General features: G+C 47.1%; 1 protein-coding gene across 1 annotated transcript in view; it reads left to right on the top strand.

Moving 5' to 3' along the window:
• The window catches only part of LOC126215319 (aminopeptidase N-like), a 287,758-nt gene that overhangs the window by 172,631 nt on the left and 98,577 nt on the right, over window positions 1-16,550 (top strand). Inside the window, exons 8-9 of the mRNA XM_049942000.1 lie at window positions 8,016-8,172; window positions 15,097-15,178. Coding sequence (XP_049797957.1) covers window positions 8,016-8,172; window positions 15,097-15,178 — 239 coding nt within the window. The remainder of the gene's footprint in view (window positions 1-8,015; window positions 8,173-15,096; window positions 15,179-16,550) is intronic.

Genomic DNA, 16,550 nt, shown 5'->3' with positions numbered 1-16,550 from the left:
TGTAGACGAACAGTTGGTAACAGGTAGGTTTTTTAAATTAAAATACAGAGCGTAGGTACGTTTGAACATTTTATTTCGGTTGTTCCAATGTGATACATGTATCTTTCTGAGAACGCATGCTGTTACAGCGTGATTACCTGTAAATACCACATTAATGCAATAAATGCTCAAAATGACGTCCGTCAACCCCACTGCATTTGGCAATACGTGTAACAACATTCCTCTCAACAGCGAGTAGTTCACCTTCCGTAATGTTCGCATATGCATTGACAATGAGTTGACGCATGTTGTCAGGCGTTGTCCGTGGAACACGATAGCAAATATCCTTCAACTTTCCCCACAGAAATAAATCCGGGGACGTCAGATCTGGTGAACGTGCGGGCCACGGTATGGTGCTTCGACGACCAATCCACCTGTCATGAAATATGCTATTCAATACCGCTTCAACCGCACGCGAGCTATGTGCCGAACATCCATCATGTTGGAAGTACATCGCCATTCTGTCATGCAGTGAAACATCTTGTAGTAACATCGGTAGAACATTACGTAGGAAATCAGCACACATTGCACCATTTAGATTGCCATCGATAAAATAGGGACCAATTATCATTCCTCCCATAATGCCGCACCATACTTTAACCCGCCAAGGTTGCTGATGTTCCACTTGTCGCAGCCATCGTGGATTTTCCGTTGCCAAAAGCGCATATTAAGCCGGTTTACGTTACCGCTGTTGGTGAATGACGCTTCGTCGGTAAATAGAACGCGTGCGAAAAATCTGTCATCGTCCCGTAATTTCTCTTGTGCCCAGTGGCAGAACAGTACACGACGTTCAAAGTCGTCGCCATGCAGTTCCTGGTCCATAGAAATATGGTACGGGTGCAATCGATGTTGATGTAGCATTCCCAACACCGACGTTTTTGAGATTCCCGATTCTCGCGCCATTTGTCTGCTACTGATGTGCGGATTAGCCGCGACAGCAGCTAAACACCTACTCGGGCATTATCATTTGTTGCAGGTCGCGGCTGACGTTTCACATGTGGCCGAACACTTCCTGTTTCCTTAAATAACGTAACTACCCGGCGAACGGTCCGGACACTTGCCTGATGTCGTCCAGGATACCGAGCAGCATACACAGCACATGCCCGTTGGACATTTTGGTCACAATAGCCATACATCAAGACGATATCGGCCTTTTCCGCAATTGGTAAACAGTCCATTTTAATACGGGTAATGTATTACGAAGCAAATACCGTCCGCACTGGCGGAATGTTACGTGATACCACGTACTTATACGTTTGTAGCTTTTACAGAGCCATCTATCATATAGCGAAAAAAGTGGCCCAACTGAAACATTCATATTTCTTTACGTACTACACGAACATGTAACAAAAATGGGGATTCCTATTTTAAACCCCCCAGGGGGTCCACAACTCTTTTGTGGATACGTGCGTGGCGAGCACGGGGCCCCGAGCCATTGCAGCCTTCTTTCTCTCCCGGGCTGCATTTCCTTTCCCTTCCCCTCCTTTCCCCTCCATGCTCCTTTCCCCTCGCCCTCTCCTCTCCCTCTAATGGTGTCCTTGCTTACGTTGGCCCCCGCTATCCTCCTGGTTCTGTTGGTTTTACACTCCGGCTTTGTTGCATCATCATCTCCTCCTTTTGGCATTCCTTGGTCCCCCTCTGGGGTTTGACCTCCATTACAAAATTTCTCCTCCGTAGTGTGAGCCATTTGGGGAAGAGCACCTTACCTAGTGTCTCCAACGTGCGCCCTCCTAGTACATTCCACCTTTTCTTTCACGTCGTTGTCTGATGCTAGGGTGCATAGCCAGCACGGTAGCCAGCCCGTGTGGTGGGATCGCTATGTACCCTTTTGGTTGAGACCCCTGAACACACAGAGATCACACTTCTGATACCTGAGCTGTGACCTCCTCATGCATGCCTTGGAGTGGTTGCTCGCCATCCTGGAGCATCGGAACTCCCGGCAATGGCCGCCGTGCCAGACGGCCCTTGCTGTGGCTGGGTGGCGCCCGTGAGGAGAGCCCCTGATCGGAGTGGGTGGTATCAGGGCGGACGCTATGCAGATGAAACGCATACGGGTCCAAAACTTTGGCCGTTCTTCTGCGGCCGTCTCTCTGCGTGGAACTGATTCCTCAAGTGCTGCTTCTCTTGCCCCTTCGGCCTTCCCTTCCATGACTACCCCCTGGGAAGATGGTCAGGCCCGTCGTCTAGGGGCAAAACCTTTCCCCCGTTATCTGGTTTGCACCAGGACTGATGGAGATACTTTCACCAGTGTCAAACCTTTATTCTTTGTGGAACACATTGAAGACAAGTTTGGTGAAGTGGACTCCCTGAGCAAGATGCGGTCGGGTTCGTTGCTGATAAAAACTGCTTCAGCTGCCCAATCTGCGGCCCTTCGTGCCTGTACCCATCTTGGCACAATTCCTGTGTCCATTACCCCTCACCAGTCTCTAAATATGGTACAAGGTGTGATTTTTCACAGGGACCTCATCCTTCAAACTGATGAGGAACTTCGGGACAATCTCGGACGGCGGGGTGTTCACTTTGTTCGGCGTGTTCAGAAGGGTCCTAAAGATAATCGTATTGATACTGGTGACTTTATCCTGGCCTTTGAAGGGGATACCCTTCCTGAGAAAGTTAAGATTATGGTCTATCGCTGTGATGTGAAGCCGTACATCCCACCTCCTATGAGGTGTTTTAAGTGCTTGCGTTTTGGCCACATGTCTTCTCGCTGTTCCCAGGACCCTCTCTGTGGTGACTGTGGACGTCCACTCCATGAGGGGAGTCCCTGTGTTCCCCCTCCTGTATGTGTAAATTGTCATGGTAGTCATTCTCCACGTTCACCAGATTGCCCAGTATATAAGAAAGAAAAAAAGATACAGGAGTATAAGTCCCTCGATCGTTTAAGCTACACAGAGGCCTGTAAGAAATATGCACGACTGCACCCCGTGTCCATGACATCTAGTTACGCCTTGGTTACATCTTCACCCCTTCCTCCCCCTTCCTTACCCCCATCCCGGACCCCTCTCCTCCCCCCCACCCCTGCGGCTCCCACACCTTCTCCTATGGGCGCTGCCCCCCCTCCCATCCCGGACCCCTCTCCTCCCCCCCTCCCCTGCGGCTCCCACACCTTCTCCTATGGGCGCTGCTCCCCCTCCCCAGCTGGAGAAGTGTCCCACTCCTTCGGCGTCTGCCGGTCAAGAGCACCTCTCCCGGGATGCCCCTTCCCGGCACCTTCCAGGTCAAAGGTCTGCTGCCGCGCGGCGCCCGCGAGAGCCGCAGTCTGTCGGCCCCCAGGTCGCCCGGTCTCTTTCTGTTCCTGATCTTGCTGCAGCTGGCTCCTTTATGCCACACAGCCCTCCTCGATCTCAGCCTGAAAAGAAGAAGAAACATAAGTCCCGGGACAAAGAGCCTCTGGTGTCACCGGAGGTCCCTTCCCCGACTTCACAACCGGATTTTGACCTGTCGTTCATGGCTGTCGCCCCCTCCTTGTCGGTGACGGGTGGGGACCCGGCGGTATGACTGGATTTAGCGTGTTCAGCCCTCATTTAAACCATCGTTCTGTGGTTCTCCAATGGAATTGTAATGGATACTATCGTCACCTTCCGGAATTGAAATCCCTTCTTTCGTCCTACTCTGCAGCTTGTGTAGTTCTCCAGGAATCTCATTTTACTGATGCTCACTCACCAACCCTCCGTGGGTTCCGTGTTTTCTGTCGAAATCGGGTCGGACCCTTGCGGGCTTCTGGTGGCGTTTGTACGTTGGTCCGTACAGACATTGCTAGCACGTGGATTCCTCTCCAGACTACATTGGAAGCGGTTGCTGTTAGGGTCCACTTAGACTCTGCAGTCACAGTTTGCAATCTTCATCTCCCTCCTGACAGGACTCTTACACCTGCTGCCTTAACCACCCTTCTTCAGCAACTTCCTCCTCCCTTCCTCCTCCTTGTGGATTTTAATGCTCATCATCCTTTGTGGGGCAGTGCCTTTCCATCTAGACGAGGTCTTCTTATAGACCAATTTATTGCAGACCACGACCTGTGCCTTCTTAATGATGGCTCCCCTACTCATTTCAGTGCCGGTCATGGTACCTTTTCTGCCATTGATCTTTCTCTTTCTTCTCCCTCTCTCCTCCCTTCATTACACTGGTCGCCACACGACGACCTTTGTGATAGTGACCATTTCCCGTTGATTATCACGCTCCCTTCCCGCTCCCCAATGGACAGGTTACCTCGTTGGTCTTTCCACCGCGCCGATTGGCTATACACTGCACAGGTCGAGTTTTCTCCCTTTTTGTCGGATTGTATTGATGACGTCCTACGTGACGTGTCTGATGCGATTGTTCGCGCTGCTAACCTTGCTGTCCCGCGCTCATCTGGACCATTTCGTCGCCGGCAAGTCCTGTGGTGGAGTACGGTCATTGCCATTGCCATCCGTGATCGCCGTCGAGCTTTGCAACACTTTAAGAGGCACCCATCCGTAGCCAGCCTTACTACCTTTAAACGCCTTCGCGCTAAAGCCCGTTATTTAATCAAACAGAGCAAGTGGATGTGTTGGGAACAATTCGTTTCTTCCCTAGGTTCCACTGTCCCTCTGTCACGGGTATGGGCTACACTTCGCTCTCTCCAAGGTTGCCATCGGCAGTCCACCCTCCCAGGCCTTCACCTCCCAGATGGCATTTGTACGGACCCATTAGTTCTCGCAGAACATCTTGCGACCCATTTTGCAGTGGCATCAGCGTCAGCCTCCTATCCAGCTGCTTTCCTTCATCAAAAACAGCAGGCTGAAGCTCTCACCTTATGTTTCACCACTTGTGAGTCAGAATCTTACAACGAACCTTTTACTGAATGGGAATTTCTTTCTGCTCTATCTTCTTCTCATGATACGGCCCCTGGCCCAGATTCCATTCATAACCAACTGCTTCAACATCTCAGTGCTCCACAACGGCAACATCTTCTTCGGGTGTTTAACCGTATCTGGCTCCAGGGTGACTTCCCTTCTCAGTGGAGGGCTAGCATTGTGGTTCCTGTCCTTAAGCCTGATAAGGACCCCCTATCTGTTGACAGCTATCGGCCAATTAGTTTGACCAATGTTGTTTGTAAGTTACTTGAACGGATGGTAGCCTGTCGGCTCACTTGGGTCCTCGAATCTCGGGATCTATTGTCCCCTTACCAGTGTGGCTTTCGAGAGGGACGATCTCCAATCGATCATTTACTTCGCTCGGAATCCGCAGTTCGGCAGGCTTTTTCCCAGCGCCGCCATTTGGTTGCTGTGTTTTTTGACCTTCGCAAGGCCTATGACACGGCCTGGCGCCATCACATCTTACTAACCCTTCATCAGTGGGGTCTTCGGGGCCCACTCCCGATTTTTATCCGCCAGTTCCTGATCCATCGGTCATTCAGAGTTCGAGTTGGTACTGCTTTTAGTTCTCCACGGACCCAGGAGACGGGCATCCCACAGGGTTCTGTCTTGAGTGTCCTTTTCCTCATTGCTATCGATGGACTTGTGGCCTCTGTCGGTCCCTTGGTCGCCCCTGCCCTGTATGTGGATGATTTCTGCATATGGGTTAGTTCCTCCTCGATGGCATCTGCAGAACGGCAGCTCCAGGTGGCTATACGGCGTGCCTCTGCATGGACCATCTCACACGGGTTTCAATTCTCTCCTTTAAAATCGCGGATGGTCCACTTCTGTCGCCGTACTACGATCCACCCTGATCCCGAGCTCTAGCTCGCTGCACAACGATTGCCTGTGGTTCCACAGTTTCGTTTCCTGGGTCTTCTTTTCGACAACAAGCTCACTTGGCTGCCCCATATCAGACTCCTGAAGGTAGGATGTTTCCGTAAACTCAATGTCCTTCGCTTCCTTGCCCACTCCTCTTGGGGTGCGGACCGTTCCCTCCTCCTCCGTCTTTATCGTGCTCTGTCTCGTTTGGACTATGGTTGTCAAGTTTATGGTTCAGCTGCTCCTTCCACACTGCACGTGCTGGATCCAGTCCACCATCGTGGTATCCGTTTGGCCACCGGTGCCTTCCCTACTAGCCCTGTTGATAGTCTCCTGGTTGAAGCTGGGATCCCCCCCCCCTTTCTGTTCGGCGGTCCCAGCTTCTGGTGTCTTATGCCCTCACTATCCGTTCTTCTCCCACTCATCCTTCCTATTCTATCCTGTTCCCAGACCATGGACGTCGCCCACCCGACTCCCGCCCTCGGGCGGGTTTACCGGTTGGGCTGCGCCTTGCGTCTCTTTACCGTGATTTTCAGCTTCCTTCTTTGTCCTGTCTTCCTCGTTCCCTCCCCTCCACCCCTCCTTGGTTAGTTCCTCGGCCTCGAATTCGGATGGATCTCCGCCGCGGTCCGAAAGATTCCATCCCCCCGGTGGTGTTCCGTTCCTTTTTCCGCCAAATTTTATGGGAGTTTCGGGATGCTGTTGTTTTTTACACTGATGGCTCTAAATCTGCTGATCATGTTGGGTATGCCTTCACGTCCTCTGTTGGAACGGAAAATCATCTGCTGCCACCTACATGTGGGGTGTTTACTGCGGAATTGATGGCAATTTCCTGGGCCCTTACCTTTATTAAACAATCCCCACACAACCGCGTTTTGTTATGTACGGACTCGATGAGTGGCCTTCTTGCTATTGACCGATGTTTTTCGCGCCATCCCTTGGTCTCTGCCATCCATGACCATCTCGCTGATATTCACTGTGCTGCTTGTTCCATTGACTTCCTATGGGTCCCTGGCCATGTGCGTATCCCGGGTAATGAGCTCGCTGATCGTTTGGCTGGGGGAGCAGTTACTTACCCCCCGTTTTCTGTAACCCCTCCTGCAGCGGATTTACGGCTTCACATCAAATCCCACTTCGCACAGTCATGGGCCAATTCTTGGGAGGCTACTCCACTGTCTAATAAACTTCGTGCAATTAAGGTGACACCAGGCCCGTGGCGTTCTTCCTTTCGCCTCTCCCGAAAGGACTCGACCACACTGTGTCGTCTCCGCATTGGCCATACCAGGCTGACCCATGGTTTTCTTTTGCGTGATGAGCCACCCCCACTATGTGGTTGTGGAGCCTTCCAGTCAGTAGCCCACATTTTAGTTGAATGCCCCCTTCTTTTGGCTCTGCGTGATAAGTACAGACTCCCCCACACTTTACCTTTGCTGTTGGCTGACGATTCCCGGATGGTCTCTCTGGTTCTCGGTTTCCTCCGGGAGAGTGGTTTTTATTCTCAGTTTTAAGGTTTTTAATCTCTCTCTGGTGTTGGCGCAGGGCGGTGAGTGTTTGGGTGTCTCCCACTGTAGGCAGTGTTCAGAGATTCCCGATTCACCTCCCTGACCGGAATCCTCTTTTCTTCCCCTTTTACTCTGTTTTTACCCCTTTTTTTTAAGGCTTGGTTAGTCTTTCTATTCCCATACGTACTTTCTGCATTATAGCAGTTGTACCTTTTAAGTCACAGGTGGTCTTGCCTATGCTGCTTCAGCATAGTGTTGGGTTCGTTCTCTTGCCGACTTCCCTCATTTGTTTTTACCAATGACAACGTGACTGCTCTTTTACGTTTTTCCCTTTTTCCGTTTTATTGTTCTGACTTTTCTGAGATGTCCCGTTAGCAGAATGGAGTATATTTGAAACAAGGGACTGATGACCTTGCTGTTTGGTCCCTTAAACCTCAAACAACCAACCAACCTATTTTAAATAACGCAGTTGATAACCGTTTGACCTATGACAGCGCCATCTTGCGGGCCAACCATAGCGCCATCTGGTTTCCCCCTTCAAGCTAGACGAGTTTCGTGCTTTGTAGTTTTTTCGTTTGATGCTTATTTCGTGAGATATTTGGCCCAGTAACTATCAATGGACCACCCTGTATAAGTTGTTCTACACCCATGTGGTATGTACCAGCATGAGGCAGCTATCTCCACTAAACAGTGGAGGTACCTGTGTGATGCACAATGAAGAAAGATTAATGAGTGTAGATGTAAGGGGGCAGTTCTCCACGGTTTGTTGTGTCGGCAGGTGGGCGACGACTGGCGCATGGCGGACCAGTTCCTGGTTCTGGAGCTCCATCCAGCTCTGCGTGAGGACGCGTCCTCCGCCACGCACCCCATGAGCTATGACGTCACCACGCCGCAGCAAATTGCGGCCGTCTTCGATACCGTCAACTACGACAAAGGTGGGTGTTCTCCTCTTTACCTGCTCATCCGGCCGGCAAAACCAATCGAGGCTCCCCTTACTACCCCCTCCTCACCGTCTACGTGACGTTTTTAATGATATTCTCTTAAAATTGAATCGAGCTTCACGCTGGGTGCCATTTTAACGAAATGCCTGGAATGAATGATTTGAAATTTCGTTGAAGTAAAAAAAGGAAATAATAATTTTATTTCTTGCTTAAAAGTTAATTTGCCTTAGTGCGAACTTTGTTGTAGAACCACTCTCTTCATTACGTGTGGTAATAAAAAAACAAATTTTACTTTCTTAAGGATTACGTACATTTAAAGGAAATTATTACGTGCACTCATATTAATTGGATAGTACTATCTGGATAAGAACTGAGTCTCTTAAATCATTCGGCCTTGGCATACACTTTCCAGAATGCAGTGGGTTTTTCTTTTTGTGAAATATTTTTACTGACTTTTATCCCGGCACTAGCCATAGAACACAAGAATATTTTAATTAACAGAAAATGTCTTAATTATTGCCAAGCCGACATTTATCACTGATCAAACCTACTACATTACGCATGTGATTTATAGATGACGTGGGCATGCTCATTTACATAAATAATTCACACTTTTAATGAATACTAATATATTTAGCCCAAACAACAAGTCAACTCTAATTCGTACGCTTTGATTAAAGGCGGCAAAGTCCCGACAGATACAAAAGAAGTACATCTTAACTCTGCTGGATAACCACGATGCATACACAACCTTTAGTGCCCACAATGCGGGTTAATGAATCAGGCGCGTCTAATGGGCGCGAGCGTAGCTGCACATCGCGTCTGCTAGAGCGATCAAGGATTAACACTTCCTCACTTCTTCCTCACTTCAGCTGCTCTGTCCACAACTGACCCTTCCTCACTCTAGCGGCTCTGTCCACACAACTAGCTGCTCTGTCCACACAACGACAGAGAGTCTCCACATGCCAAAGATAAACAACGGCACGACTATTACGATTATTAACATTTCTTTGTAAATCGATTTCCAGCAAATATCGCTGATACCGCAAATACTGACACTTTTACATTCACATAATAAATATAGAAATTTCCTATCCTAATACAGAGAAATGTTACAAAAAAATATAATAAAAATAACAAACATATTTCATACCACATTCAGTAATATTAAGATATATATATATATATATATAACTTGCCCAGATCGGCGTATATGTTACAAATAAATTGTGAAAATGCCAGGGAACGTTACACGTTTCATACGGTGTATGGCGGAGGGAGCCTTACAACAGATTTACAAACCATTTGACTGATCAGCTTGGGAGTTGGCTCATGTACTGTATGTTTTCGTGGTGAAGGCATTTACACAAGCCAACGTATGCTGGATGGCGGATGGTTGGCCTACCTTTAAATAAATTCAACATCGTCTCGTCAATCAGCATGAAAGTTGGCAGGAATACTTATTTTTTCATAGACGGTAAAAGAGGAGATGGCATGACGGAGATGGAGGAGGAGATATACGGAGAGAGGAGAACATGATATAAGGGTGGGGAAGGGGGAGGAGGTGCATCCAGATAAGTGAGAGAAACAGATTAAAAGAGAGAGGGAGCAGCAGGTAAACAGAGAAAGGGGGAAGGTGATGAATGACTAATGGAACACTGTAATAAATACATAAGTTAGGGGTGTTATTGTGAATTTAGAAAAAGCGGAGGAGGAGGTGGACAGAGACGAGAAGATGGATGGAGAAGGATAGGAGGATGGAGAGGAGGAGAAAATGTTGTGAGACAGAGGGGCAGATAGAGGAGATGGAGAGACGGGAAGGAGGAGGTGAATAGAGAGACGAGAGATGAGGCAAGAGGCGATGAACTGACATAAAACTGGGATGAATAAATATCCGGACAACAGTTGGTAATTAGATAAAGATTTACGCGACAATGGGCGTGTTCATCTGAAAAAAATTACAGAATATTTCCCTATGGTTAGATGCGGCATATAAAGTCTCGATAACTAGAGTGTTGTTCTTGATGTCTACAGATGATAAAATTCGTTGCTTAATATAGATGACTCCACCAAAGTTCATCTAGTTGGAATTTCATCTTTATAAAGTGAACTACATAATAATCAGCTGAAAAATGCTCCCGTTGGAGCACAATAAAGGCAAATATGATCGTGTTTAAAAGTCTCTGAGAGAAAAGTGGGCAACCAGCTGTGTGAGTCCTCATTCCGCCTTCCTTACCAAAAATTCTGGAAGCTTCACAGGACGAGTGACCATGTTATGTAAGAAATTTACCAAGTAAAATTTCAGTTTTGTTGAGATAAAAATTCAATAAATAGCAGATTGTGTATTAGAACTTTAGAAATGTCGTTAAAAGTGTACTTTTGTGAATGAGGTCCGCCAGACACGAATAATTAGTTTCGTATGACATATATGACGAAACTCCAGAATCGGCAAGTTAACTTTGCGAGGTTATTGATGCTGATCGACGACGACACTGTCTGAGAAAGGGTGACAACTCCTGCACTGAGGGCGAGCGACTGGGGTAGACAAGCAGTGGGGGAGGCTCAGTTCGAAAACACGTCGTTAGGGAACCGGTTGCTCTGGACAGCTTCGCTACCTGCTGCACCCTTGTAGGAAACCCCACGATAGGAAACCCCACGTAGCCGTGCAGAACTATAGACCTGTATCTCTAACGTCGATCACTTGTAGAGTTTTGGAACACGTATTATGTTAGAGTATAATGACTTTTCTGGAGACCAGAAATCTACTCTGTAGGAATCAGCGTGGGTTTCGAAAAAGACGATCGTGTGAAACCCAGCTCGCGCTATTCGTCCACGAGACTCAGAGGGCTATAGACACGGTTTCCCAGGTAGATGCCGTGTTTCTTGACTTCCGCAAGGCGTTCGACACAGTTCCCCACAGTCGTTTAATGAACAAAGTAAGAGCATATGGACTATCAGACCAATTGTGTGATTGGATTGAAGAGTTCCTAGATAACAGAACGCAGCATGTCATTCTCAATGGAGAGAAGTCTTCCGAAATAAGAGTGAATTCAGGTGCGCCGGAGGGGAGTGTCACAGGACCGTTGCTATTCATAATATACATAAATGACCTTGTGGATAACATCGGAAGTTCACGGAGGCTTTTTGCGGATGATGCTGTAGTATATCGAGAGGTTGTAACAACGGAAAATTGTACTGAAATGCAGGAGCATCTGCAGCGAATTGACGCATGGTGCAGGGAATGGCAATTTAATCTCATTGTAGACAAGTGTAATGTGCTGCGAATACATAGAAAGGAAGATCCTGTATCATTTAGCTACAATATAGCAGGTCAGCAACTGGAAGCAGTTAATTCTATAAATTATCTGGGAGTCCGCATTATGGAGTGACTTAAAATGGAATGATCATATAAAGTTGATCGTCGGTAAAGCAGATGCCAGACTGAGATTCATTGGAAGAATCCTAAGGAAATGCAATCCGAAAACAAAGCAAGTAGGTTACACTACACTTGCTCGCCCACTGCTTGAATATTACTCACCAGTGTGGGATCCGTACCAGATAGGGTTGATAGAAGAGAGAGAGAAGATCCAACGGAGAGCAGCGCGCTTCGTTACAGGATCATTTAGTAATCTCGAAAGCGTTACGGAGATGATAGATAAACTCCAGTGGAAGACTCTGCAGGAGAGACGCTCAGTAGCTCGGCATGGGCTTTTGTTGAAGTTTCGAGAACATACCTTCACCAAGGAGTCGAGCAGTATATTGCTCCCTCCTACGGACGTCTCGCGAAGAGACCATGAGGATGAAATCAGAGAGATTAGAGACCACACAGAGGCATACCGACAATCCTTCTTTCCACGAACAATACGAGACTGGAATAGAAGGGAGAACCGAAAGAGGTACTCAATGTACCCACCGCCACACACCGTCAGGTAGCTTGCGGGCATGGGTGTGTGTGTGTGTGTATTTCCTTAGGATAATTTAGGTTAAGTAGTGTGTAAGCTTAGGGACTGATGACCTTAGCAGTTAAGTCCCATAAGATTTCACACACATTTGAACATTTTTTACCTGCTCATTCCTGAGCTAGGCATCATAAGTGAACGGTTTGTATTGATTGACAATACATTGTTCTGGGACATAATCTGCATAAAATTCTTGACTGAAAAGATTGAAAGGTTCGCCAAAATTTGAGGTCATGTTCCAAATGAATAACATGTTTGTTAGAAATTAACTGAAACACGTGCTTTAGCGAAAAAACGTACACATTAAACACCTAAAAATTATGAGAACACTGGAGTTAGGATGTGATATTAAAAATCGTTGCCAAATGTAGAGGCGGTGTGCTGCTTCGAAAAAAAAAATGTACGCTGTAGATTCAAAAATGGCTCTGAGCACTATGGGACTCAACTTCTGAGGTCATCAGTCCCCTAGTGCTTAGAACTACTTACACCTAACTAACCTAAGAACATCACACACATCCATGCCCAAGGCAGGATTCGAACCTGCGACCGTAGCGGTCGCTCGGTTCCAGACTGTAGCGCCTAGAACCGCTCGGCCACTTCGGCCGGCTACGCTGTAGGGTGTAATTAAATAAACAATCATATATGTAGAACATTCTCGGTTTATTTGCCGCATCAGTTCGGGATAAAATCTCGAGCTTTCGACGATAGTCACCATCGTCATCTTCAGTTGCTCCTAACGACAACAGCCGCTAAAAGATCCTGCAAGAACGGGACCAACGACGACTAAAGAGAATCGTTCAACGTGACAGAAGTGCAACCCTTCCGCAAATTGCTGCAGATTTCAGTGCTGGGTCAACAAGTGTCAGCATGCAAAACATCCAACGAAACGTCACTGATATGGGCTTTTGGAGCCGAAGGCCCACTCGTGTACCCTTGATGACTGCACAACACAAATCTTTACCTTTCTCCTTGACCTGTCAACACCGACACTGGACCGCTGGGCCTTTGCCAACTCTCTGCACAGTGTGGTCAAAATTCCCCCATCCTCCCCCCCCCCCCAACCCGCCCACAGTTGAGGAATATCTAACCCGCTACATTCCTGATACGTGTGCAATCATTCCCAGAACAGTGTAGCATACTAACATTTCCAGGCCGACGGCCTGAAGGTACGCATGGGGAATTGTGCGATCGACTGCTTACTTTTTCTGTGTTTAAATTTTAGTTCGTGTATTGGTCTGCCCGCAATTTTCCTGCATCTGCATCTACATCTACATACATACTCAGCAATCCACCATACGGTGCGTGGCGGAGAGTACCTCGTACCACAACTAGCATCTTCTCTCCCTGTTCCACTCCCAAACAGAACGAGGCAAAAATGACTGCCTATATGCCTCTGTACGAGCCCTAATCTCTCTTATCTTATCTTTGTGGTCTTTCCGCGAAATATGAGTTGGCGGCAGTAAAATTGTACTGCAGTCAGCCTCAAATGCTGGTTCTCTAAATTTCCTCAGAAGCGATTCACGAAAAGAACGCCTCCTTTCCTCCAGAGACTCCCACCCGAGTTCCTGAAGCATTTCCGTAACACTCGCGCGATGATCAAACCTACCAGTAACAAATCTAGCAGCCCGCCTCTGAATTGCTTCTATGTCCTCCCTCAATCCGACCTGATAGGGATCCCAAACGCTCGAGCAGTACTCAAGAATAGGTCGTATTAGTGTTTTATAAGCGGTCTTCTTCACAGATGAACCACATCTTCCCAAAATTCTACCAATGAGCCGAAGACGACTATCCGCCTTCCCCACAACTGCCATTACATACTTGTGCCACTTCATATCGCTCTTCAATGTTACGCCCAAATATTTAATCGACGTGACTGTGTCATGCGCTATACTACTAATGGAGTATTCAAACATTACGGGATTTATTTTCCTATTCATCTGCATTAATTTAGCTGGCCAGTGTGGCCGAGGGGTTCTAGGCGCTTCAGTCTGGAACCGTGCAACCGCTACAGTCGCAGGTTCGAGTCCTGCCTTGGGCATGGATGTGTTGATGTCCTTAGGTTAGTTAGGTTTAAGTAGTTCTAAGTTCTAGGGGACTGATGACCTCAGATGTTAAGTCCCATAGTGCTCAGAGCCATTTGAACCATTTTTTGCATTAATTTACCTTTATCTATATTTAGAGTTAGCTGCCATTCTTTACACCAATCACAAATCCTGTCCAAGTCATCTTGTATCCTCCTACAGTCACTCAACGACGACACCTTCCCGTACACCACAGCATCATCAGCAAACAGCCGCACATTGCTATCCACCCTATCCAAAAGATCATTTATGTAGATAGAAAACAAACTTCTCCTAGGATAACACTGTACCCATACAGCTACCCCCTCCCCTAGGAATGGCCTAATACGCTGATCCATACGTTTGCAGTACGTCCCACATTGAGTTCTGCGCCTATTTCGCGCATTGTTGCTTGTCTGCTAGCACTGACAACCCTATGCAAATGGCGCTGTTCTCGGTCGTTAAGTGAAGACCGTCGGCCGCTGCGTTGTAAGGCCTGAAATTTGGTATTCTTGGCGCACTGTTGACGCTGTGGATCTCTGGAATAACGAAGTCCCTAACGATTTCCGAAATGGAACGTCCCATGCAACTAGCTTCTACCAAGATTCCGCATTAAAAGTCTTTTAATTCCCGACTTGCTGCCATAGTAACGTCGGGAATGTATTCACACGACTCACCTGAGTACAAATGAAGCTCTGCCAACGTACTCCCCTTTTTAAACCTTCCGTACGCGATACTATCTGTATATGTGCGTATCGTTATCTCTCATGACTTTTTGCCACCTCATTGTATTTCATTTAGTACTATAAAACACTTTTTCTGGAGCTACATGTGATTTTAATGAATGTCTATCTTTTTTAAATGCAGTGCTTAATATCATCTCTTTGTTTGGTCTTCAGCCGCGTCTGTCATCCGTATGTTCGAGCACATACTTGGAACCGACAGTTTCCGCGCAGGCCTGAAGACTTATCTCCAAAACAAGTAAGTACATCTACTTCTACATCTACATCTACATCTACATGGTTACTCTGCAATTGTCAGCCGCTGTGGCCGAGCGGTTCTAGGCGCTTCAGTCCGGAACCGCGCTGCTGCAGTGGTCACAGCTTCTAATCCTGCCTCGGGCATGGATGTGTGTGATGTCCTTAGGTTAGTTAGGTTTAAGTAGTTCTAAGTCTAGGGGACTGATGACCTCAGATGTTAAGCCCCATAGTACTCAGAGCCATTTGAACCACTTGAGCTCTGCAATTCACACTTAAGTGCTTGGCAGAGGGTTCATCGAACCATTTTCATACAACTTCTCTACCATTCCACTCTCGAATGGCACGTGGGAAAAAGGAACACGTAAATCTTTCCTTTCGAGCTCCGATTTCTCTTATTTTATTATGGTGATCATTTCTTCCTACGTAGGTGGGTGTCAACAAAATATTTTCGCATTCGGAAGAGAAAGTTGGTGATTGAAATTTCGTAAATAGATCTGTTTCAGTGACTGCGACCCCAACTCGCGTATCATATCAGTGACACTCTCACACCTACTGCGCGATAACACGAAACGAGCTACCCTTATTTGTATTTGTCTTCCGTCAATCCTACCTGGTAAGGATCACACACCGCGCAGCAATATTCCTGCAGAGGACGGACAAGTGTAATGTAGGCTGTCTCTTTGGTGGGTTTGTCGCATCTTCTAAGTATTCTGTCAACAAAGCGCAGTCTTTGTTTCGCCTTCCCCACAATATTATCTATGTGGTCTTTCCTAGGTATGTAGTCGAATTGAGAGCCCTTAGATTTGTGCGATTTATGGTATATCCTAAATTTATCGGATTTCTTTTAGTACCCATGTGGATGATCTCGCACTTTTCTTTGTTTAGTGCCAATTGCCACTTTTCACACCATACAGAAATTATCTCTAGATCATTTTGTAATTGGAATTGATCGTCTGATGATTTTACTAGACGGCAAATTATAGCGCCATCTGCAAACAATCTAAGGGGGCTGCTCAGATTATCACCTAGATCATTTATGTAAATCAGGAACAGCAGAGGGCCTATGACACTACCTTGCTGAACACCAGATATCACTTCTGTTCTACTGGATGATTTACCGTCTATCACTACGAACTGTGAACTCTCTGAGAGGAAATCACGAGTCCAGTTACACAGCCGAGACGGTGCTCCATATGCACGCAATTTGATAAATAGTCGCTTGTGAGGAACGGTATCAAAAGCCTTCTGGAAATCTAGGAATATGGAGTCGATCTGAGATCCCTTGTCGACAGCACTCATTACTTCATGGGAATAAAGAGCTAGCTGTGTTGCACAAGAACGATATTTTCTGAATCGGTGTTGGTTATGTATCA

The sequence above is a fragment of the Schistocerca nitens genome, chromosome 12, assembly GCF_023898315.1.
Source record: "Schistocerca nitens isolate TAMUIC-IGC-003100 chromosome 12, iqSchNite1.1, whole genome shotgun sequence".
NCBI classification, from domain to species: domain Eukaryota; kingdom Metazoa; phylum Arthropoda; class Insecta; order Orthoptera; family Acrididae; genus Schistocerca; species Schistocerca nitens.
The sequence above is the reverse complement of the archived record's forward strand: the minus strand, read 5'-3'. Positions and strand labels throughout refer to the sequence as shown.